Consider the following 24,906-nt stretch of genomic DNA (forward strand, 5'->3'; position numbering starts at 1 on the left):
CGTGGCAGGGGCTGTGACTCGCAATCACAAGCCTCTGGCAACCAGGATATTTGGCTCTAGATGTCAGGGAGATGGGCCTTGTGCTTCCCACCCCACACTGCATCCATGCTGGGGGAGCTGGGATCAGGGCAGGGGTTTTGCTCGGGTGGATTTTCCTCTGGCAGGCATGGGCTGTGTGGGCTGCACCTGGGCAGGAGCTGGCTTGCGATGCCTGCTCACTGTCCCCGGTGTCATCCTGTGATGGACTTAGGGAGCCAGCCTTGGAGAGAGGATGTTTCTTTTCCCATCCCTTGCACATGTTATTGCCACACTGATGTAAGCGTGTCCAGCATCACCCAGTCTCTGAGGCTGTCTCCTCAGGGGAACCCCTTACTTTATTTCTCTGGCAGCCTTCTTTGGCTGGTGATTTCCCCAGATAAAATCTCATGTATCTGTCAAGCAATATTCTGTGTGAGGAGGGGTAGCACAAGACCCACACCTACCCTTCCCCATCTGCTGCTGCGGCTGCTTTGTTGGGCAAATTGCTTCCAGCCTTCCTCCCACAAAATAACCTTTTCTGCTATCCCAATTCTCTGGGATTAAAAGAAAAAACCAGCACATTTAAGGAGAGCCTTTTTGTGTTCCCTGTAACCTCCATGATTACTGAGCAAGGGAGCCAACTGTGGCATAGCACTTTGTTGACAGTATTTCTTGTTACTGGGAGTAGGGAGACCTGGCTCCTTGCTTTTGTTTCAGACATTGCTGGGGGGCTGGGGCAGGGGACTTAAGGAATGAAGCACACTCTGTGGAGAAGCTGTGTGCCCCTAAGCAGCTACTGCTGGTGCCAGCTTTTATCCAGGAAGAGCAAGATAGATTACTGAGGTCCAGCTCTTCGGGGCAATAGCTGCAGCAGTGAGTCACTCGATGGGTTGATGGCAAGGCAGGAGGCATTAGCCATCCAGCTTGCCTAGCTCTCTGATGAATCTTCATGGCTTGCTTGACACACTTATTTACAGAATGAGGATATGTCTTCCAAAGGGGTCTGTTCTCCCTGTTGAGAGAGAAGGGAAACAAAAGAAAGGAGGAAAAGAAAAAAAAAAAAAAAAAAAAAGACCTCCCAGACTTCAGTAGCTTGCAGACATCTGCCCAAGTCTGCAGCCAGCCAGCAGCAGAAGCATGGAGACAGGAACTCCCCCTCCTCTGCTGGTGACACTGATGGTTATCCTAGCCTAAAACAACAAGAAAGAAGTCCTTTCTTTCTCGATTAACTGATTGATTGCTATGGACTGTTTTCTTGTGCCGTGGCGACCCTAGCTGTGGCAAGGAGGGGAAAGGAGTTGTTCTTTCTTTTTGTGTTCCCCCCATACTATTATATTTGAGTTCCTCTGTCCAAGAACTAAGGGTTTAACCATCACTTAAGTCTGTATAAGTTGGGGGGTTGTGGGTGCTGTTTCAGGGCGATTAAACAGTGAGCTTGGCTCTGGTGTAGGTGCTGAGAATACTTCGTGCCCTGCAGGCAGGGACTCCAGCTCTCAGGTTTAACCCAGGGAGAGAGGAGAGAGGGTACGATAGATCTGTCTCTTGCCAGCTACTCTTTGCTTCTGTGCTCACTGCTCTTTCCTGAGCCACCTTTTTGCCTGAGGAGACTAAAGTGTCTCTGAGGTCCCTGGCTTTGGATGTGGTATCTAAGATTACTTCAAAAACGCGGGAACGTGCACCTAGTAACGAGGCAAAAATGTAGCTGGCCTGAGCTGCTGACAACAATGAAAGCTTTCAGAATTTCTTAAAGGTGCCTCCTAAGTCGTGTGGCCTCAAATAACTAAACACTTGCTTCATATTTGTGGTTGAGCTCAATATTTTGCATACCAGCATTTTTCCCCTCTTGAATTTGAGGCTCGTTTTTGTTTTCTTTAACTCTTTGGAGGCTGTGTGAAACTGACCCCCAGCTGCCAGGAGTAGTGGGCCAGGAGGGGCTGAAGAGGAATACTTTGCCAGCAGCCTTAAAGCAGAAGGGGCTCAGCCAGGAGCTTGCTGGGGTTGAGGGAACAGCCATCATCATAGTTAAGTCTTGAGCGAGGAGAGCAGATCGGGGCAATAAAAGCAGGTGTCCTTGTGGACCCTCTCTCCTCAGCCTTTTGGGAGTGACACTCTCTTTTTCTATCCAGGAGAAGAGCAACTTTGCTTTTCCTCAGATCAGCTACCAGACACCTCCTGAAGTGTAAGGACATGGCTCTGCTTTGTGCTGTCTATGGAGAAGTGATGCACTTCTAATCATAGGACCCACCTTTATATCCACCTCCCTCCCTTTATATCCCCTCCCCATAGGCGCACTGTTGCTGACTCCAATGAGGAAAATAAGTTTCCCCTTATTCCTGCCAGCTCTGCCAAGCCACCGTGGCTTAGGAGGAATGAGCTGATTCTCTCCTTGCACGTGCCTTGTCAGCCAAATTGTTTTATAAAGCTTCACTGAATTACATCCAGGCAAACCCATGGTTTGCCACAGAGCATCCGTTACAGCATTGCTTGACCTATAAAACCTTTGCCACCAGGAGCTATGTATGAAGAAAACCAGATGTGAAGTAGACTTGACAGGGCTCTGAGATTGCAAAGCCTTTCTTGTCTTTTGCAAGGCATTTTTTTTTTTCCCCTTAAGAGCACTAGGACATGGGGTCCTGGTAATTAATCTCTTTATAGTGATGGTATGTAGTAGATGTAGTGCCTCTGGAGACCTGTCTCTGCTTTACTTACCCCTTCCCTTCCCCTGCTAGAGTTAAAACCAGCAGCTGCGATAACAGCATCTGAAAGATTGTTGTTAACCCAAGAAATATCAACTGTGGGATGCTTTGTAGGTCACTCTGCAAAGAAAAGTAAAGTGATCAGCATCTTTCCCAATAAACAAGCATTTATTTGTTCATGTTACTCTGTAGTTTTTGTAGGGGTTAGCATACAGCTCTGGAGGTTCACAATCGCTTTCTGATCATGTGGATGGTATGTGAAGAGGGAAGGAAGGTTTGCTCTATAATGCGGGGTTCAGTAAAGGAGACATGACTGTGTCTTAAAGAAGAGTTTAAAAATAAAGAGTTCTCTTGGGATGTCTTGAGCACTCTGAAATCTGAGAACATCCAGACACCCAAGTCTAGCACCGTATCTGGTGCAAATTGGCTGATCTTTATAGAAGTCTGCGGAGCTGCAGTTTTACCCATGCCCATCTTGTCCGTCGCTCCTGAAGCTGCAGGCAAGGAGAGGTGCTTGGCAAACAGTTGTTCTTTTAGCATGCTTGTAAATACAGCGACTTGCCTGTGTGTTAATAAGCCATCTCTTAGGACTGTGTTACTGTGAGTGACAGCTGAGGAGCTGTTTTAGTCCAGGACTGTATTTAGGTGCACTATTGGGGAAAGAGAGTTGTGCTGAACTCAAAGGGATGCTGAACTCTGCTCATCTTCTGAGGGAAAATGAGCAATACCCTTGGGAAGAAGTCGGTGAGGCAGGGTGATGCCTTTCCACTGGTGGTGAAGTGCCTGGACAGCACTGTTGCCTTCCTCTGGAAGAAGAGCCTTGTGGCAGGAGGAATAAATCAATGCTTGTAGCATTTCTCCCCTGGCTTGTTGGGTACACACCGGGGCTCTGGGCTTGTCTCTGTGGGGCAGGAGCCTTCACCTGTGTCTGCCTTTGATCACTCTTGAGCTGGAGGCACCCAGTTCACAGTGGGATGACTCACTTGAGATCAAAACCCAGCCCACTGACTCTTCTCAGGAGCTTGTCACAGCGATTCACAGCCAGAGCAGCATGGCCATCTGACTTAGCATCCCGTTGTTTTTAAAACACTTCTGTTTTGCCAGACTCTATGTGTGAATCACTTGCCTGTTCTGCTAATTATACACTGAGCAATCATGCTTGTTGCTCTCCAGCAGAGGCTTCCTTTCCATGTGGACAAAACCTGAGCTCATGAGCTGCTCTTGAGTTTGCAGTGATTTCAGTCCCTGCCCCCTCCCCAGGCAGCCCCAGGGCTGAAGACTGTAGCACCGTTGAGCTAATAAAGCCAGAACTGCCCAGTCCAATGCAGTTGGGCTAATTGGTAAAATTGCCCATTGTGGTTTTGCTGATTGGTATCACTGGCAGACCTGTGCCTTAGCTAAAGGGGCCACAGAGCTTCATGAGGAGTCCTGCAGCTTCCAGCCTGCTGTCCAGACCTCTGCTGTCGGGAGAGCAGAGAAATGGGGCAGGTTTCTTCCCCTTGTGTCAGCATCCCTGTAGTTACTGAATGGGGAGTAAGCTATCCCCTTAAAGAGGGTGAAAGCAAGAGCAGAGGCCTGGCTGCAGTGGCAAGAGGTTATGCAGTGTGCACACCTCCCTTTAATCCTTCTTCTCAAAGAGAAGCAGCCTGCATCTCCCCCCAAAAAGTGCCAGCTCTTCAAGTCCATTTGTGTGTGCTGGAACCAACCATTATGTTGCATGATGCTTTCATTTGTGTGTGGAGGGAGATATTTAGAAATTCTAGTCCCTTTGGCTCTCCTGCCTTGTCCAAAATGCGTATCTGTGATGCTTCTGGAGAAATGCACGTATTTTCTCTATCTGCCCTACTCAATGAGATGTTCTGCAGTCTGGGGAATACTGGGGGAGGTGGAGACAAGGGTTTGCATTTCATCTCTGCCCATGCCTTGGGCCTCTGAGCTTTTCATGAGTGTCTTGGTGTTTTGGGCAGATATTAGACTACACTTCTGCCTCCTGTTATGCAGCACAGCTTGTGAAAAATACTTGGCATTGAAAAGTGTAGAGATAGTTTTTGATTTTTTTCTACTGCTGATGTTTGTCACTTGCTGGGGAAAAAAAAAAGGGGAGGGAGGCAACTAAACCAAAGAAGGTATGCAGCAAAAAATAACTGACACAGATGCAAGAGATGAGTCCAACTCCTGTTCCTGCTGAGTAACTGATGATGAGGCAGTACTTGCTTTCCCAAAATGTATCAGGGAAAGAGATACTGGTGCAGTGCTGAGAGATGTTCAACACCCACCACTTTCTGTGAAGCCTGTGAGTCATGGGCACCTATTGCTTTCTGGGATCTGCTCTGAGCTACCTTCACTTAATCATAAACCCAAGCCCACTGGCATTTTAAAAATACTAATGTTACAAATATTTAGTTTAACCCATTCACATCATGCGTAAATCCCACGGTCTCCTTCCATTGCCTGGGGCTTTTCCAGGAAAATCGCATTGGAGGTAAATGAAGTGATGGTCTCTTTCGTGTTGTTGTTTTTTTGGTGGTTTTTTTTGTTGTTTTTTTTTTTTTTTTTACCTAGCCTGAGTGAAGGAGACGGCATCTCTTAATCACCTTAATCTTCTGTGATACAGTGCTGGTGAAGAGCTCTCCAGTGAATGGAGGGATGAACAGTCTGGTGTACTGGCACTAAGCCTTTAGACACGCCCAGTTCAGACGTTAAGAGAAGGCTTAGGTATCTAGTACAGGTGTCTGAGCTGTGTGTGCCAGCATGGCAAAAAGGAGCCCTTTGCCCCTTTGTGCCTTATAGTGATGGCACAGACTTAGACGTTTTTACTTTGAGATGTTGTTCTTCTCAAATAATTTTTTTTTTCTGAGTGGTATTTTCATCAGTGCTTGACCCAGATGTAGCTCATTTCTTCCTGCAATGGATGGCTGGTCTGTATGTTTTGAGGAGGGAAGTGGAGATGCTCAGCAATTGTGCTGCAGAGAGTGGGAAGTTGTCCTCCAGTTTTGATTCTTATTTTAATAACCAAAGAGTGTCTTTTTCCATGTCTGGTCCAAAGCCCACTGATTTTGTGGAAAAGAATCTGGTGCTTCCAACATCTTTAAACCAGGCTGAGACTGCCCACGACTAATTTAGCTTAGCAATATGGCCTTATGGAGTGACTGTACTGGAAATGTTTGGGTTTGGAGAAAGGTTAGTATCCTAAGGACAACAAATTTCTGGAGAAAAACATTGTGTGAAGTAACAGCAGAGCTGCTCTAGGTCTACTGAGTTGGTGGGGGGTTTTTTGTTTCTTGTTATGTGTGCTCAGGATGTTGGCATAACTGATTTGCCAATCTGAGGAAGAGATAACTGGGCTGGCTGCTTTTTCCAAGCCTGTCTGTGAATTACTGTACAGCTGTTGTGGAAAAGTCCTAAATATAATCTTGGAGTTGTTTCAAACCTCTCTTTTTCAAGGTCTGTGCTGCCCCATTACCCTCCACAAAACAGCTTTGAGGTGTTTGATGGTATCAACTCAGGCCCCCTGGGCAGCCTAAAGGAGGAGTGTGGGTCATGAGGGGTGACTTGCACCTCTGGGTGCCTGGCCTATCTTTTTTTTTTCCTGCTGAAGAGGCAGCCCGATGGGCTTTGTAGGTCACACAGGAAACACTGGGAATGGTGCCCTGCTTTCTCACCTCATGTCAGATAAGGCTATTTGTAAACCAGGGCATCCGCAGAGCAGCATGCACACGTTTTTTCCCCTTCTGGTCAAGGCCTGTAAAAGCTGGAAAGAGATTTAGCTGGCTTTAGAGACAGTGTCGCCATCTAAGCTATGTCCTGCTGTAGTCATGCTGAAGGGTTGCAGCAAAAGTGCAGAAGTGTTGGTGTTTCCCTTGTTCTTCTGGGAGGGTAGAACAAGTTCAAGAGAGCTGCTCCTTCCCATTAGTGAACTGAGCCAAGAAGAGCACGAGCTCGGCTCTCTGCTAGCCTACACAGATTTCTATTAGGAATAAATTTTGGAGTTGCAACCAGGATGACATCGCAGCCTGTGTCACTCTCATGTACTGTTTGGGAGAGCTGGCTTTATTGCGTGGTTTGGGGAAGCACTTTGGGGAGTTTTGAAAGGGAAGGTTGACTTGTTTCTGCTGTAGAGCTGTACAGTGGGCATGGAGGAGGCAGAGTCAGCTGCTTCACTGATTAAACAGGAATTGATTTGCTCGCAGCTATGACCATGTTTCACTCTGTCCCTTCTAGGTGTCTGTCTACATAATCTTGGGGTAACATTAGGGATATGTGATGCTGAGGCCTCAGAAACAATGTTTGTGTGTTTCAGATTGGTACAGAATCACGGTTTATTAGTTGCAGGCATGGAGAAACAGTCTGGTGGTGTTTGTATGCCTTGGTGTTGGGGATGTTTTAGCTCCTGAGCCCCCCAGCAGAGAGCTGGATAGAAGTAAAAGGAGAGCACATCTGGGAGGCAAACCTAAGACAGAAAGATCCCGTGTCCCGAAACTCCTGCATCGTTCTAACAGGACTAGGCACAACCTTCTTCCTTGACAGGAGCGTTGCAACCATGTTAAATGCCTTTCTTCTTGGTCTTACAGAGCGATGACCTTAGGAACCTGTCCCTCTCCGGCCATGTGGGCTTCGACAGCCTCCCTGATCAGTTGGTCAACAAGTCAACATCACAGGGCTTCTGCTTCAACATCCTCTGTGTGGGTAAGTCATCCTGCGCTGCTGGGTGGTAAGTTCATGCCAAGGGGTGCATACATATCTACCAACTGGCACCTTCTCCCTCCTGCGAAGGGTAAGATCTGAGCCAGTGGGGACCATCATGGCGGGGAAGTGACAGTTTCTTCCCAGAGCTGCTCCAGGGTGAAATCTAGTATCCCTCTTTTCCTTTTCTCTACTCTGTCCACTGAGTCAAAGCATGGAAATTTCTAGCTGTTAAAAATCTACCCTTTTGATCATCCTGTGATTCTGCTTTCCTCAAGGGCTGTCCATAAGGAAACTGAGCTAACTTGGGAACTAAATGTATTTTTAAAAGAACGTTAACTTAAATCTGCCTTTCTCTGGGTCGAGCGCGGAGGCTGTTTCTCAGTAAATTGCATTCCTTCCCTTCCAGGCTTTGCCAGTCTGTCTTGTTATATTCTTAGTTTCTCCAGTTGGAAGCGATGCCATTTTTAGTCTCCAAATGATGTACTTGAGAACAAAGCCTGTCACCTGTTCTCTGCTGTATTTAATCTGGGTGCTGCAAGTTGGTTTTATAGCCTGACTTACTGTGTTACTTTTCCCAAATTGTTCAAAGGGTGAAATATGGGGAGGTGACCTCCTCTCTTGGCTGTAGAGAGATACCTGCTGTCTTGATACTCTACTACACGACTGGAAATCCCTTGCTCAGCCCTGGGAAGCTGTGTGCCCAAACAGCTTTGACCTGTTGGTACACCTCTTCAAGAAGACCCCAGAATGTGGTTCTGTAAATTGACAAAAATTGTGGGTTTTACTCTTAGTTTGCCAGAGCAGTCTACAAACGTCATCCGTCCATTCGTTGTTCATTTAAGCCTGCAAGAAGGGAGTGTTGTCCCTTCTAATTAGTTACATTAATTAGCTGGAAAAAACCCACAACCCTCTGACTGTGATTTTTTTTTTTTCTACAGTAAGTTGAGAATTTCTGTCTGCAGTGCAGGGTGAGCCATCTGAAAAGGAATCTGGCAAACAAACTAGACTCCTCTCTGTAGCTTTGCATGTTGAGGAACGAGATAAGAGAATAGCTGTACTTCTGCACACTCAAGCTACCAACCCTCACATGATTCTTCTAGCAGCATGAAACCATTTAAAATTCAGCAGGGAACAGCCTGATTAGTAGGCGGCTCTTTGACCAAAATGGCATAAATTAATTGCCTTTTTATCTTGCAATAAATATTCCTCTCTTAGTGTGACTTGATATGTCTCCATTAATGTAGCAATTTGGTCTAACTCGTTTTCTCTTGTAAAATGTGCTGATCAACCATTTTTTGCCCCAGATTAAAATTTCACACAAATTGCTGCAGCTGTCCAAGGAGTAGAAATCTCCCCCTTTACAAAAAAACAAACAAACAACAAAGCAACTTTTGAAATTGTGTTTTGAGAAAGGACACAATTAACTTTGGCGTTGTAATTTCTAATTGTGGTGTGCATGGGTAGAACGCTGCAAAGCCCATCTAGCACAGCATGCAGCAGCGCTGCATTCACATCAGGAGCTCACTAAAATACTTAGCTTCAGAGATTAACAGTCTGTGCCATCAGTTTAGGACTGATCTTTTCATGTGGGTTGTGCTCTATGTGGGCATAGATTTTGAGCTATAATGTCGATGTATACTTTCTGTCTTCCCCCTCTTTCATTTGTTCATTCTTTTTGAAAAGCTTGCTTTATGTCCTGCAGCTTCACAGGGTAGGAATGCTGTGACAAGCATATCTCTGCTCGATTATTTTACTGGGCTGTAAGTAATCACTTACCTTCCTGAGCCTAGCATGAAAATGGTCAAAGCCAGCAAAATGAACTGTCGAGTATCACAGAGCAACAGGCAGTTGCTGAGTTAGTGGTATTTGTTTCTGTGGACACAAATACTACATGGTTTTCTGAGGTTTTGTAAGAGGGGGTGTTGCATATTTTGAGAGAGAGATTTTCATGCTAGGAGAGCTGCATACAACCCAGAAAGGTGCTTGAGGGCAATCCCAGCTGCAAGCTCTCCTCTCCCACCTGATATTTTGCATTGCTTTTCTGTTATTCACCACTTCTTAATATTTTGGGCGGTTAGGATAGGACTTCCTCACAAGCCCACCTTGCAAATGCCAGAGCTGCACATTGCTGTCCAGGAGGTCTGTCCCAAGTCCCAGCATCTCTTTGGCTGGAGCAACTTCAGGATGTTACCTCAGCCCCTGCTGCTCACAGCATGGGTAGCAGTAGCAGTTTGAGAGTGTAATTGCTAACCAAACACTTTTGACTTAAAAATGGGATTTAGGCTAATGCTTTCGTCCATGTTACTAATTGCACTGGGGATTAGTGAACCTGTAATAGTTTTAAAAGTTGGTATTTAAGCAGTATGCTATTTTAGATTTTTTTTAAACTTTTAATGTATTTCTCTGTCTCAAATTTTCATTTTCCAAGTTGCGCTATGGGTTTTTTGTGATCCTCTTGAAAAAAGGAATGGAAACTGAGCTGGAAAAAAAAGGCATAAAAACATGTAGAGAATCAGATATCTTCTTGGGAATCAAACTCAGAGTTCAGAGAATTTACAATTTGCTTCTGTAAAGAACATTATAGCAGAACTAGGACTTAGCCTACACTATTAAAAAGATAATTAAATATTTCTTGAGTAAGAACAGCTTCTTGCTGTCCTGAATACCGATGTCACTTGCAAGATGAGGAGGTTGGGGCTCTTCATGCCATCAAGCAGGAGGGAGCCTGCATCATCGGTCAGGTCATACCAATGTGAAAACCATGGACAACAGCTGAAGGCTGCTGGAAGCAAATGCTTTTATGGGAAATGAATTATTATTTGTCTCTCTTGCACTGCCAGTATAGCAAGTCCAGTAACAGGGTTCAGTTACCAGCATTTGCTGGTTCATCATGGCAGGAGTCCCTTCCCTTTTCTGAGGAGGTGGGCTCACTCAGCAAATGTCTAAATAACTATTCTTAAAACTGTTGTGGGTGGGGTTTTTTAAAATTTTTTTAATTTGTTTTTTCTCCCCTTCTTTTCCGTTTAGTACCTTCTCTTCAGGGAGTCTCATAAGCCTCAACCTGTCCTCTCCAATTCCTTCATTTCTCATGGGAAATGTTAACAGTAATATTACTGGAAAAGACTGTGTGCCTTTCTGTATGTGTGAAATAAGCCTTTCCTTCCTTGAAATAATGAAAAATCCCTGAGGTCAGTGGTGCTAGTATCTCTGGTCATGCCCCTTTTGGCCTGTGATTGTGGTACACCTCCCTTGAAAACCCACCCCTCAAATTTCTTTTGCCATTCCCAGCACAGCAGCCTAGCTCTTCACCTGTGGGTGATGACTTTTAGCTCTGAAGGCATTTGGTGTATCATGGTGTCTATCAGGGTAGCAGATTTTGCATAGCAGGGGCTCGTTTCAGATTGTATCCCCAGCGTGTGGTGCTTTGATCAGGTATATCTGCAAGGCATCCTGCAGAGACCCAGGCAGTATGACCTGCAGAGGAAATTAGTCAGAGCCCAGCAGCAGAAACCAGAGCTGCTGTCACCTCCCAATGTCCACAAAGTCCCTGGTTCAGACCTGGGGGATGTGTAAAGATGGGGACTGTCTCAAGACATCTATTCCTGTAGGGATTGTTTTGCTTAGCCGTGTGCACGTAGTCTGATTCCGCTGCTACCCAAGTGGAATAACTCCTTAGCCTGGCGAATGTGTCTGAGAATGAGATGAGGAAAACCAATTGGACCATACTAATGTTGCCTTTCTCTGCTTAGGTGAAACTGGCATTGGCAAGTCAACGTTGATGGACACTCTGTTCAATACCAAGTTTGAAAGTGAACCTGCGACGCACAACGAGCCTGGTGTGAGATTGAAAGCCAGGAGTTACGAGCTCCAGGAGAGTAATGTCCGTCTGAAGCTGACTATTGTCGACACGGTTGGATTTGGCGATCAAATTAACAAAGATGACAGGTAAATTTATTTCTGTCAGGAGCAGGAATCTTTACGCTGATGTGCTCTGAGATCAGAATGGCCCAACCCTGTGTGGGGAGTAGGTTCCTCACTGTTCCTGGGGGTGTTTCCTGATCCAAGTGTGGCAGCTAGTATCACTCGCCCCAAGAGACGGGTAGAAGTGACGGGAAACTGAAGTGAAGAACAAAGAGATCAACTAGGCTACAGAACTGAAACTGTGTTTCTGCCCTCCTGTCTCTGTGCAGCTTAGTTGAAGTCTCTGCTTGAGTTTAAACATGTAAATATTTGAAATCATGAATTCAAATTGCAATTACATGCATCTTTTAGGGAGCTGGACCTCAGATCATAGTTACTGTTCACATCATCCTGCAATGTTCAAGTCGAAGTGGGTTTTACTTTAATGTTGTACCTAGGTGCTGATTTTCATGCTGTGTGCACAAAGTAGATATTCTGGGCAGCCTACGCAATCCCTTGTGTCCATCCATATGGACTTGTGCAGTAGTGTTAATACTAGTCCTTCTGTGGTCATGGCTAATGCGCTAATTAATACATTTCCTATATCTTAGAGCCATACGTTTCCTTGTTGCAGTAATCCCAGCTCCCTCTGGAGGGTTGTTTGTGATCCTCTTCTCTGCACCTTGCCAAGTGAAGGGCATGCTGACAAAAAGCTATTAGAACACTAGGTAGATAGACAGTGAATGTAAGCTTAACATCAAAGTTGCCCTCAGGATCCGTGTTAGCATGGAGATTGAGCAGGTTCTGTTTCCTGTTTCATAAGGAAAACTCTGTAGATTTTTAAAAAAGCTTTAACAATGCTTTATTTCTGTAACGCTTCCTTGCTGCTTGACTTGACATCAAAATGTAACTGTTGCCCCTGCTTTGTGGCTCCTGCTCCTAACTAATGCTACAGAGCCAAAACAGCGAGGGGCATGTGCTGGCTGGAGGGTGAGCTCTGCACGTCAGACGCTGCCATATGCTCTCGGGTGAGATCAGAAGCTGCTCAGAGGAGGAGCAGGTGCTCAGAGTGGGGATGCTCTGCAGCTTGTTACTGTCGGGTCACTTTGCATTTGCTTCATTCGGCAGACAAGAAGAGACGACAGTGTTGGTGGTGAAGCCCCTCCAATTTCTCTCTCAGGCAGCTGGAGAGAGGGGCAGTCACGGGGCAGCAGAGCTTAGGGACAGCTTTTGTCCTCCTGCTGTGTGCTGACACATACGGCTGCAGTGGGTGGGATTTTCTCTGTGCTCCTGGTTTGAGTCCTCCCAGTCCTTTTTTTGCTCTGCTTTTTTACAGTGCTTTCTCTAATACAATCTCCCTATGTAAGGCCTCAGTGCTTTCTTTGCAATGTGCCTCTGAGATTTTTGGGGTCTCATGGTCAGAGACAGAACTTCCAAAAGCAAAGAAACCAGAGCAGCATTCGTGTTACAAACCCTTGATATTCATGACACCCTCTGTGCCTGCAAATTAACAAGCAGTGCGTGATAGCACCTTACAGGTCTCTGGTGTTGTCCGCCCTCATGCAGCACTGGCTGTCTTTTGCTATAGCTCTCAGTTGGTAAATCAAGTAAGAGTCTGCTCTGCTTCACTAAGGGTTTTGAGCAACTGCTCAAACAGCTGCACTGGCATCCGAAGCAGAGGGGCCAGACCAGAGCCTTGCTGGCTGCCTGTCAGAAGGGTGTTTCTGGAAGACCTGAAAACTCCTGATGGTCTATTTTCTCCTCACAACTGCTTTTGAGGGAGGGCATTAACACTGCTGTGAATCCAGTGCTTGAGGCAGTGGCAGTGTTGGCTTGGTGCCTTGGTCTCAGTGCCCCCCTTCAAGAACTTCCTTGGGCTGGAGATCCTGAGGCTGCTCTTGGTGGAGGGAGAAACAAACTGAGAAGTTTCATTTCCAGAAGCACAATCAGTTAGATCAGGTCATGCTACACTGCACCAGCTTTTTCTTCTCCAGCAAAGTGGTCCCCTCAGAGTACACGAACAGTGCAGTTGTCTCCTGACCTTTGCTCACAGGCTTCAATTACCAAAAGGTTCCTTTTATCCCCTTGTGAATCTCCCTTCCCTCTTTTAAGATCAAAAAAAAAAGCTTTTGGATAAGCTAAGGTAGGTGGTGGTTTTGAGTTTATGTTTTCTTGTATTGGATGATTCTCAGACATTGACAGAGCAGCAGCTCAGACTTCAATTGGAGAGACTGCAAAATATATTCTTTTCAGGGTAGCAGCCTTGTGTGGTTTCCATGCACCTGAAGTCCAGGGTCTCTGCCACTTGATCTTGCTAATACGTCCGTAATACTCTCCCTGTGTACCAAGTGGAAACACACGCTTGCTAAGGAGGGACTTCAGGTTGGGCAGGGAGGGTCCTAACAGCTGTGCTTGTCCCATGATGTAGAGTACCCATGAAGCTTCCTGAGTGTTGATCAGTGACCTGTGTTGTCCCAACAGTGAATGCCCTGGTTTTCTCTGTGCCGTGTTTTCTCTCTTCAGCTACAAGCCTATAGTAGAATATATTGATGCACAGTTTGAAGCCTACTTGCAAGAAGAGCTGAAGATCAAACGATCCCTGTTCAATTACCATGACACCAGGATTCATGCCTGCCTATATTTCATTGCACCAACTGGACACTCATTGAAGTCCCTAGACTTGGTCACCATGAAGAAGCTCGACAGTAAGGTACTTGCTGCTCACGTTACGACCCTTGCGTGGCCTTACTAGTGATTTTATGATCTTGCCACAGGCTTAGATAAACCTGCTCAGAAAAACACCGTTTTTATCAGAGGGGAATTGCAGAGGTGCCGTGTGAAAACTTCACCTTGGACTAGCTGCTAGAATGGGTCACTATTCACTGGTTGATATGCTGCAGAGATTTATTAAGAGTTTGGGCTCCTACCCTCTTCTAGTCCCATCTTGGGCTGGGAAATTTGGCCCCTTGCTCCCCAGCTATGCTATGAAGCTAGCAATCTGAGAGCAGGAAACTGTATTTATGAGGATGTGCTAGAAGACCACCGTTCTTTTTGCTTTTCTGTGGGTTAACTCAGCCAAGTTCAGTGACAGGTTTGTTGACAACTGAAGGATTGGTTGGCTGTTGAAAAAGAGAGAAAAGTGTGTTTCCCTCTTTAAATGCATAAATAGAAATGAGAGGTTGAAGTTGAACTCTGCTAGTTCTAGTACTCAAAGACATGATTGCCATCTCTATTTCACTTTGTCCAACAGATTGATTAGGTTCTTGTACAAATCCTGATTTGGTAAGTGTGTATGAGATGAGAGGTACATCTAAAAGATTTAGATCATCTTACTAATCAATGAAAAACAAATCAAAATGCTGCATCTGCATGCTCTGACTGCATCCCACTAGACACAAACAGTGATTTGATCTTCTATGGCAAATGTAGTGTTATTCTAACCATGATCTGATAAACAAGAAGAATCTGAATAAATATGTTACTCGGCATGTGCTTTTTCAGTCGCCCTTCTGACTAGTAAGAATGGGAACTGAATTTGGCTTAAACCATGGTGTTTTACTAGATACTTGCAAGAAGGTTTAATCTCTCTTCTTTTAGGGAAAATAATCAAACTACAAATGTAAAACCTGAGTATTTAAACTGAGCTTTCTCTGTGCTTCTTTACATCATGATTAAGCAATTTAAATCAGTCTACCTTGCACCTTTGACTCATTGGACCCTGGTTCTGCAGAAGATGAATGATGACAATGGTTCTTTATTTCCTGGAGTGACCTATCAATTGGGTTTAATGCAGTGATGGAGAAGGATCCCTGCTCTATTCAACTTAAAATAGGGTTACGGAGGTTTAGGTAAAGTGAGCTAAATGACATTCATGTTCTGCCTTTTGGCAAAGGGGGATTTAAATTTAACTCCAGGCCATCCTCTGAGCATAATTAAGCGATGTAATGTAAGAGGATTTTCAAGTACTGTAGTTAAAATCCCTTCATATAGGTCAATATCAACATCTTCCTCCCTACAATTTCTTCTGCTGTTGGAAGGAAAATCAAGTCCTGCAAGATCAAATGGTCTCTCTGTGGGGAGTAGAAAGGGAAAGAAAGCAGGACTCCTCCTCCTAATGCATTCTTGCCCTCTCCCAGCAAAGCGGGTGCTTGTGCAGTGCTTGCTGTGCATTGGGTCCATTTGGCTACACTGAGGGTCATCCTGCTGCCACTGTTGCAAACAGCCTGTCTAGGGAAGAGAGTCAGTAACTCATCTTTCACTTCTGTGTTAACCCCATCTTGTGGTTCCTTTGGATGATTGTCTTAGAGCTATGCAGGGATAAATCAACCCTAGTCCTGCAGTACAGTAATGTATGGGAGCATGTGAGGGCATGCAGGTGGAGGAAGTGTGCCTGTGTTGCTGCCAGCCCCCACCCTGTGTGCAGCGTGGCTGGATATGACCATCTGCTCCCACCTCCAGTGGGGCAACCGCAGCACCACTGCCCGCCCAGGTGTGCCTGATAACAACACCCAAGCAAACACCCACAAGAGGCTATTGTCTGAGTGTGTTTCTTGCAGTAACTTCTTGGCATGGAGAAGTGCCTAGATGGTAATTTCCCCCCTGCCCTTTTTTTTTTTTTTTTTTTCTTGGAACAGCTTGTAATAATTTATGACAGCATTTCCTGTCCAGCCAATTCGGATGAGGAGGGCAATATGACAGGCAGGAAATAGCATTTGACTTCTTTTTAAGGCCATCGTTGCTGCTGCCTGAAAATCCTGTGTAAGGCAGCAGTGCTGTCAGTAGCAGCCCTGGGGAAGGTCTTCCGCTGTGGGGGTGGTGGCTGGTGGCATTTATGGGGCCATTGCCGCAGGTTGTGTGCTGCTCTCTGTCCTCTCCCAGTGATGCAACATGTGTAGTTCTGTATGTGGAGGTGCTGTCTCTGTCTTGCAGGTGAACATCATCCCCATCATTGCCAAGGCTGACACCATTGCAAAAAATGAGTTGCACAAGTTCAAGAGTAAAATCATGAGTGAGCTGGTCAGCAACGGCGTCCAGATCTACCAGTTCCCAACGGATGAAGAGACAGTGGCTGAGATAAATGCCACAATGAGTGTATGGGCTTTTTTGGTGGGGTTTTGCTTGCCTTGGTTTGCGTGGGCCCATTGTTGATGGTAGGGCACATTGTACCATGTTTCTTCTGGCTTTAAAACTGCAGTTTAAGAGTTTAAGCACAGACAGTAGGCTGACCAGAAGGCTTTTGGAGCTGGAGATACCTGTCACATGTGGGCTGCTTGGCCTGATATACTTAATTGTCTGACAAATGATTCTTCTCTGAGCATTTTTTTATATCCTTCCTTATTGCAGTATTCCCATCTTGGGAAAGGAAGAGGATGGGAGGCAGGGCCCCAGTGGGGTCAGGGCAGAGGGCTGGGGTTTCGGTTTCCTGTCCCAAACGACCACTTGTTGCTTAGCAGGGGGTGATTCACTTTTGCCTTTGTTTCAATTTCCGATGAGAGAGGGGGTGTCATCAGTGATGTTCCAGCTCTTCGTAGGGCCAGTGGCCATCAGTGGGGAGGGCTCTGGCTTTCACCTCCTTTCCCTTTCCTCTAGCGATAGGAGTGGGATTTGAGTGCAAACAGGGTGGGGGTAGACCAAACGTTTTAGTGGGGTTTACAAAGGGAAACAACTGTTTCCCGTGGGCCTAACTTGGAGCCCAAGGGGAAGAAACTGAGCTCAGGGTTTCTGGTAGTGACATGCATCACAGCAGTGCTGACAGGGCCTTTGAGTGGCTTTAGCGGGGCACATAACACCCAAGAGGATGTCCCAACCCCAAAGCAAGTGCACTCAAAAGCAAGTGCAAGGACGAGGTTGAGTTATCCATGTTTTTACAGAGAACAGAGACATCAACATTAAGCCATTTCCTTACAACGTGAAGGTTTTTATGAGTTTCCCTGCACAACTGCTTGAAGATGGGCAATTGTCCCATCCAGCCGGATATTGAACCCTCTCCAAACCTCTGTATTGCCTCTTTTCCCTGTCTGTGTTGTGTTCTCAGCAGAGAGAAGCTGGCATAGAGAAGGACGTGGCTCTGCCAGGGTGCAGCATGTGTAGGGTGTGTTTTGGCTTCCTGTGGTGCAGCCCAGCTGCTGGGAAACTCCTTTGCCAGTTAATCACATCTCCTCTGCCACTTGGCTTCTTCCCCTCCCATCCAGTTTGTGACCACAGCTTGGCCAACATGGCACCCACTTCCAGAGCTTGTGCCCAGCCCTTTTGGATGCTGTTAAAGCAGGGAGAGCACTGCGGGGGGTGGGCTGGTGGCAGAGGCAAGCTCCCTCCTGGCAGCAGGCACGCTTCTGGGAGTAGATCCCCGATTGTCGCCACCACACCCATGGAGAGACTGGGACGTAGCACAGCTTGGTGACTCAGATGTCTTGGCCCAGGGCTGGGTCAACTCCACTCTTCCCCTTGCTCACAGCTTTGCCCTTTTTGAGAGGAAGCATTAGCAGTTATTTCTAGCAGCAGAAACCCCCTGAATTTTTAGCCTACCATCCTTGGGAGGATGTATTTTCTTTTCTTTTTTTATTGTTTGACAGTTATTTTTGCTCAGTGTTCAATTCCAGATTATAAGATGACTTCTGTGCTTAAGATAGTCACGCTTTGTAATTACATGAAAAACATGCACATCTCTTGTATTTTTAGGACTTAAGAATTTTGGACTTTAAGTCCAAGCAGGTTTCCCATCCAGCTTGTTCTGCTGCTCTTTCTAAAACACCAGATAAATTGCAAAGACGTTTAAGCAACTTAAATCTAGCACAGCTGCCACAGTAAACAGCTTTCTTCAGAAACAATCCTTGGCAAGGCAACAAAGGAAATCCCTAACCTCATTGTCCCTTTCCTTTTGTAGGTTCACCTTCCTTTTGCTGTAGTTGGCAGCACTGAAGAAGTGAAGATTGGCAATAAGATGGCAAAAGCCAGGCAATACCCCTGGGGTGTTGTGCAGGGTATGTTACCAAAAGCACAAATAAGACCTTGTCATCCTGTCTCATTCTGATGAAAGATGCATTGATCTCTGAACGGTCCTTACCAAAATCTGCCTTGAGAAAGGAAGATCACAGCTCTAAGACTTCTCCATAAAATCAGGGCTCTGCAACCTAGATCTCGACACAGAGGGGGTTTGGTGGCAGGGTGATGATGTCAACCTAGCCGTTGCTTTGGGAGAGAGCAGGGTGGCATTACTAGGAGATGTTAAATAACTAGCTTGAAAAATAAAAACTTGCCGTTTTCTGTTCCTTATGCTTTTCTGCCAGCAAAAAAGCGTGAGCAACAAGGAAGGCTTGGATAGCCAAGTGGTTCAGTTTGGACCTTGCACACAAGCCTGAAGGCAAACATGTAACTGGGGGATTTTCCAGGGAGGTCAGGAGGTGCTCTGCTCTCTCAGCCTGAAGTGGGAGCGGAATTAATTCAACCCTGATTGCTTGACATGTCCACAGTTTAGGATACCAGGACAAGACATAAAGCCTAAGTATGCAACCCCCCCATAAAGTCATCCAAAAGCTCCTTTCTGCTGGAGAGCAGAGTTTGGCTAGGGCTGTGTTTGCAACCCAGGCTGTACTGAAGCTGCCAAAGATAGGGCTGGTCCTTGATTTCTCAACCAGTGCTGAGAAGTACAGGGTTGAGATGGTGGTGGTCTGCTTGTGGCTTCGGCTGCGTATCCAGTTGGAGAATGGCCCAGCAAGCTGCAGGGGAACATTTGCAGCGCAATTCTGCAAAACCGACTGAGTTTTTCTCAATAATACAAGCTGATCCTGAAGCAGCTTCAGACTTACTGTCTTCAGCTGCGTACACCAGAGGATAATACTGGGAATAACTCACAATTAGGAAAGAAGTTGGTATATTTGGGAAGTCTTGGACTTGACACATACCCTGCTGGGTACTTGCTGTTCCCAGGAAACTAGGACCAGATAGTCAAAGAGATTTAGTTGGGTACCAGAGAGACTTTGAAGATCTGGCCCTGAACTGCCCCCTTTGCAGAGACAGCTGCTGTGGTCTGAAGGGGAGCAGCTGGACTGCTTCGCCATGTCCCTGGAGGCATGCTGCAGAGCTGTTGGTTAGCAGCAGAGATGCCTGCTGCTTGCCACTGCCTCTTAAAGAGAATTTCCACCCCTAGTCTTTAAGCATACCCAAACCGTTTGCCTGCACTGAAGCGTGCAGCCCTCTGGCCTCAGGTCCTTTGCAGGCTGAACATCCTCCTCAGCCAGGGGCTGACCATGGCACACCAGACCCTGCTCTGAATAGAAGTTGTTATGGGAAGCTATGTTATGCTCTGTGCTGCCTCCCTTCAGTGCCAGGAGCAGGGGTTTAGGGCTCCTTTGTAAGGTTAGCTGGCATGGAAAGGGTATAGCCGGTCTTCTCATAAGCTTTCCTTTCACCACTGCTACAAACTGAGACTTTGTTGACCACTGTTGGTCACTTGGATTTACAGTGGATTTGAGTGGGAAGTGAAATCCTCTGTGCAAATGGATCATCACCTTGCTGATGCAGAAATGCACAGGAAGACAGGAGTTCTGTGACAGATGGGCAACACAGAGATCTTGCATATCCACTGAAGGGCCTTGAACTGGTGCCTGTGTGCTGGCGTGGGATAGCTTCACCCCCAGTTCAGCAAGGCATTTTGGTGCAGGCTGACTTGGAGTTCTGCATGTGTGCCTGAAGAGCTCTCAGGCTTGCTAAACCAGGGCCCAAGTCCAGGGAAAGAGGGGGAGCCTGGCTCCTGGGTTTAACGTTCTCTCTATGGATGATCTGTCTTTTTTTTCAGTTGAAAATGAAAATCACTGTGACTTTGTGAAGCTGCGGGAGATGCTGATCCGAGTGAACATGGAGGACTTGAGAGAGCAGACGCACACCCGACACTATGAGCTGTACAGGCGATGCAAACTTGAAGAGATGGGATTCAAGGACACGGATCCAGACAGCAAGCCTTTCAGGTAGGAAGGCGTAACTGAGGTCTTGTACAATCAGAGAGATTGGAGGTATTGGGGTTGCTGATGTTTGCAAGAACCAGGGAGGGAATAGGCTTGGTCACTTAAAGCAGCTGAGATCTAAAGTGTGGCTGGGGAGGAAAACCTTGTGCAATGCAATCTTGCCCTCAGGGCCTAGAATTTGTACAGGAGCAGCCCAGGAAAAGCTTGGGTGGTTGAGAAAGCTGATTCTTGCCTTAAGATTTTGAAAATGCCTTCAACCCTGCAGCAGGGCTATACAGGCTTCCTGAAGCCTGCAAAATGTCACCAGGGTGCATGAAGGTGATGTGTTTTGAGGGCAGAATATGACCCATTTCAGATCAACTTGGAAAGCTTCACAGGAAGAAGCATGTGTCCATGGATCTATCTGTACCCTGTTGCTTAAGTTGTATCAGTTTTCTTTGCGCCCTTGTTTGAGCATCCCTTGCTCTGCCATGTCAAATATAAGCTGCTGGCCCTCACTCACAAGTGCGTGCTTTTCAGTCTATCTCCCACCTGTTATCTGTCAGCCAGTACTAAAAAGTGTCAAAAGGATTGATTTCCAAATGCTCCTCCTGTCACTCGGTGTGGAGGGCAGTTCATCATTGGACTCTTCAAACTGATTTTGCTGTCCGTGTTTGAAACTGTCCATTGCTCTACGTGGGTGAGAGGCTGCTGTAATGCAGAGCCTTCCATGAGGATCACTACTGTTTCCTAGTTTCTTTGTGTCCTCAGCATCATGGAAGAGGACAAGTTTCTGTAAGATACAGTGAGAGAGTTGGTTGTAGTATATAATTAAGGCTTGTAGGCATGTCCTATTGGGAACAGTTAATGTCAGTTAACTGTTTACATTGTTGACTTCTCATTTTTTTAAGCTTGCAGATTTTAATTTTGCTGTTGGAAAGCCGACTTCTTTAAATATATTTTTTTCCCCTCCACCCTTGCTCTTGCTTTCCTAAAACCTGTGAACTATCCAATCTAAAGTGAAGCTTACACTCCTCTTCCTTCTGGCAGTACTGCGAGCCTTGTGGAGACTTGAGTGAATCTCTTGAATAGTGAGTTTGTTAATCACTTCAGAAATTCCTCCCAATGCTTTGCCCTTGAAGTAGGTCAGGGCTTGAGATGGTCAGGTGATACGTTAGTGCCCCCTTTCCTCCACTGCAGACTCGACTGTGTTTTGCAACCAGCTTGCTTGACTGCAAGTCAGGGCCACATAAAATTGCTGGGCTTGAAAAGTGCAGCTGTGTCCATGCTGAGATGAAGGTAACTCATGTGTTGAGGTATCACTGGTTACCAAAGGGAAGATCCTGAGATAAATGTTCTTGCTGACCCTCCTAGAGCTTTTCACAGCTGGTCCAAAGTGTGCTGTGAATAGGGTACTGTGGTCTGATGCTTGAGGTTTGGCTTTTTACTTAATACAGTGTTTATGCTATCCAACAGTTTTATTGGTCTGAAGCCCAAGTCATTAGCCAGGGACAACAGCTGTGTGGGAATTTGGGAGGGAGTGTTTGTTTTCTCCTTTCATTTCCTGTTTCCCATTCCTCCTCAGCTTTTCCCCAGTAAATTCACCCGCTGCCTTAGCAGCATCCCACGCTCCTCTCTGCCCCAGGGGAAGGTGGTCAGAATTAAATGTGCGCCAGTGTGAGTTTACCCCCATAACACACGTGCATATTGGGAATTGGTGTGCCAATCCCTGAGACGGCAGCCACACAGCTGACTTGTGCAGATCGCTGCAGACATGGTTCATCTCTGATCCTCAACAGGGGAAAGCCAGGTGGGCTCCAGAGCAGAAGGCAGAGTTGGGGGCCTTGTGTCCATGTTTCTGGAACACAGCACTCCATGGTGAGCCAAGCAAGGTCTATGCTATGACATGGAGTTTGCATCAGTTCAGGGTTTTATTTGTGACTTGCTGAGTTTATGCAGCTGCATTTCTTTTGAGGCATAGAAACTCTGGAATCAGTCAAGCCCAGTTCTGTTACAAAGCCCAAGTGTGAAGCTTTATTGGATTTCCTTTCTGGAGAGCAATGACTTAAGATGGGCTCAGCCCTTCCCTTTGAGGAATCTGAGGAATTTCCATTGCTTCCTGTACACGAGGCCTCTTTTGACCAAGCTATAAGTAGAAAGGAAATGAAAATGTACAGAATTTCTCCATCTGGTACGTGCTAGTTCAGAACAGTTCTCTCTGGGTGCCTCCTCCTTCCAATAAACAAACAAAACCCATGATCCTAAGCTGTTTGGCTGAGGCTGATGTATGCCTGAAATGAGGAAAACAGTAGGTTTGGTTCTTTCTGTTCTTCCTTCTGAGACCAGGGATCAAAAGCATGCATTTCCCTGGGTCTGGGCCCTGGGAGCCACAGGGACCGCCGCTCTTTAGCTGGGAGCAGGGAGCCTTTTGTAAATCTCGGGGTGAGCAGGGCTAAAAACCCCAGCAAACCATTGGTGCTGTGTGGGTGCTTGTGCGAAGTGTGAAAAAGGGAGGCTGCCAATAGTTGTGAGACCCGCCTTGCTGGCAGAGCCCCCACCGCTTGTTCAAGCTGCAGGAGGTGAGGAGGGAGCACCAGTGCCCATGTAGGCATCTGCTCCATGAAATGGAGTCCTGTGTTGCATGGAGACCCTTCAGCTGTCCTGCATCTGTGGCCTGGTTTCTCTGCTGCTCTGGTTAATTTACTCAAAATACTTCTTTTAAAAGAATATTATTTGCAAGGGCATCATTCAGTGTGTGGGTGTGTGTTGGGGAATCCAGTTACTCTTGTAATCTAGGTTCGTATGTTTGTATACTTAAAAAGCAAATTCCCTTGTCGTCTTTGTCTGTGAGAAGCTGCAGACATCCCAGTTGGTTTGGACTGTTATTCCTTAGGGCTCTAAGTGTTTTTTTTCATATGCAGCCTGGAGTTGCTGGGCCAGTTTCTCTGAGAACTTTGCTTCTCTGGAAGTCAGAGTCACTTCAGTAGAGAATTAAGCTTTCTGGCTTTAGGTTAGTGGTAAATTTTTAAGCTTGAAGCTGGGATTAACATTGAACCTGGGACAATTTAACAGCAAGCCCTGCCAACCTCACTCCTGCCAACCTTTTCCTGCTTGCCCATCACCCAGCACTGTGTTTTTGGAAATGAGCTTTGCAAGAAATTGTTTGCAATACAGGATATGATTAGCAGTGTGCAGAGTTTTCTGTTTCAGTCCGTAAAGCTCTGCTGCTCCCTAGTATAGTGTGTCACTAATTGCAGATGTAATTTTTGCTCACTGAGCAGTGAACACTAATCTGCCCTCAGGGTTTTCCTAGGCGCTAGCCAGACCCTTCAGAAGGGTTTATGCCTCTAAGTTTGTGTCCACAGTCAGAGGATTAAATCCAAGACTGAATTTTAGGGAGGTTTTGATTCAAGTCTCCTGATGTGTATCTGCTGTGAGCGTTCTGATCCTTGATTCAGTTAAGAATCCAAAATACCTTTTGCCCTGTTTGCCTATGAAAAGATTTTTGTCATTTTTAGAATCAGCATTTTTGCTTCAACATGTGGAAAGCTGGTGTGGTCAGCTGGAATCGTGTGATTCCTCCAGGGTGGCCAGTGCTGTGCAAGAGCAGCTCTGGGTGTCCTGTCTGTGGAGTTTTTAGGAGGCAACTGAAGTGCCCATCAATTAGCAGTGTTAAACCCGATACTTGGGTTTATCGGTCAAGTTTTGTTCCCAAGCTCAACACCCACCCCACCCCCCAAAAAAGAAGGAAAACAAACAACAAAAAAGCCACCAAAAACTCCACCGTGTGCCAGGAAAGACAAAAGCTTGGCTTTAATGGGATTAAGATGTTGTACTAGTCCAGTGGTTTATGTGTTCCTTAGGCACATGGATGCAATGGATATCAGTGGAGTTTTCATTTAAAAAAAAGGCATTTTCAAAAAAACATCTTGGGGGAAATAGTTAACATTCCCACACTATCATTATGGCTGAAATATCCAAATCCATTTAAGGAATAAAATGAAGAGGAATTTGGCATCCAGAGTTCCTAAGAGGCTCTGAAAATCTCAGAGGTGCATGGACAACATACTTTGTGTCCCAGATCTTTGCTGCGGTATCTCAATGCTGGGGAAATAAAGGAATGCCAAGAAATAGAGGGGGGAATAAAGGAATGAAGGAATCCAGTAATGTGGTTATTTGGGGGAGGAACACTGCTGCTCGTTCGCAAAGGCTTAGCCTCCCTTGACAGCTAAAGGAGAAAGAGAGGTCTCCCAAGGTGGCTTTATCTAAATAAAGCCCCTGATCTGAATCCATTAGTGATGAGTAGTGAAAATTAGTTTTGCTCTGTGTCAGTGTCACGCTTAATGAACTACATGAAGCCAGATTTCACACTCTGATATGCCCATGTCTGTTCCACACATCTTGCGCTTCAAGTGAAGAGATTCAGCACCAACAGTGGGAGAAGTGAGAAGGTGCAACTCAAGCACATCAAGCCATGTGAGTATCAGGGATTGCTGTAGATGCTTATGTAGTGGCTGCTTCTTTTTGAGGACAGTCCTTCTGCCTGCTAAGTGATTTACAGGATCCTGACCAGTGTGCTTGGTTTTTATCTTGGCAATTTGTCTCCCACTGCTGCCACCTAGGAAGCTAGGACCGGTTTCCGTAGAGGTGATCATGCCTCTGCTGTA

At 46.1% G+C, this 24,906-nt stretch overlaps 1 protein-coding gene across 4 annotated transcripts in view; it reads left to right on the forward strand.

Moving 5' to 3' along the window:
• SEPTIN11 (septin 11) overlaps window positions 1–24,906 on the forward strand; it is a 59,394-nt gene that overhangs the window by 22,813 nt on the left and 11,675 nt on the right. For all 4 annotated transcript variants that reach the window (XM_074867078.1, XM_074867077.1, XM_074867076.1 and 1 more), the window contains exons 2-7: window positions 7,286–7,400; window positions 11,150–11,345; window positions 13,824–14,010; window positions 16,230–16,391; window positions 18,184–18,280; window positions 20,095–20,263. In XM_074867078.1, the coding sequence (XP_074723179.1) occupies window positions 7,286–7,400; window positions 11,150–11,345; window positions 13,824–14,010; window positions 16,230–16,391; window positions 18,184–18,280; window positions 20,095–20,263 (926 nt within the window). The remainder of the gene's footprint in view (window positions 1–7,285; window positions 7,401–11,149; window positions 11,346–13,823; window positions 14,011–16,229; window positions 16,392–18,183; window positions 18,281–20,094; window positions 20,264–24,906) is intronic.

The sequence above is a fragment of the Strix uralensis genome, chromosome 4, assembly GCF_047716275.1.
Source record: "Strix uralensis isolate ZFMK-TIS-50842 chromosome 4, bStrUra1, whole genome shotgun sequence".
Classification (NCBI taxonomy): Eukaryota; Metazoa; Chordata; class Aves; order Strigiformes; family Strigidae; genus Strix; species Strix uralensis.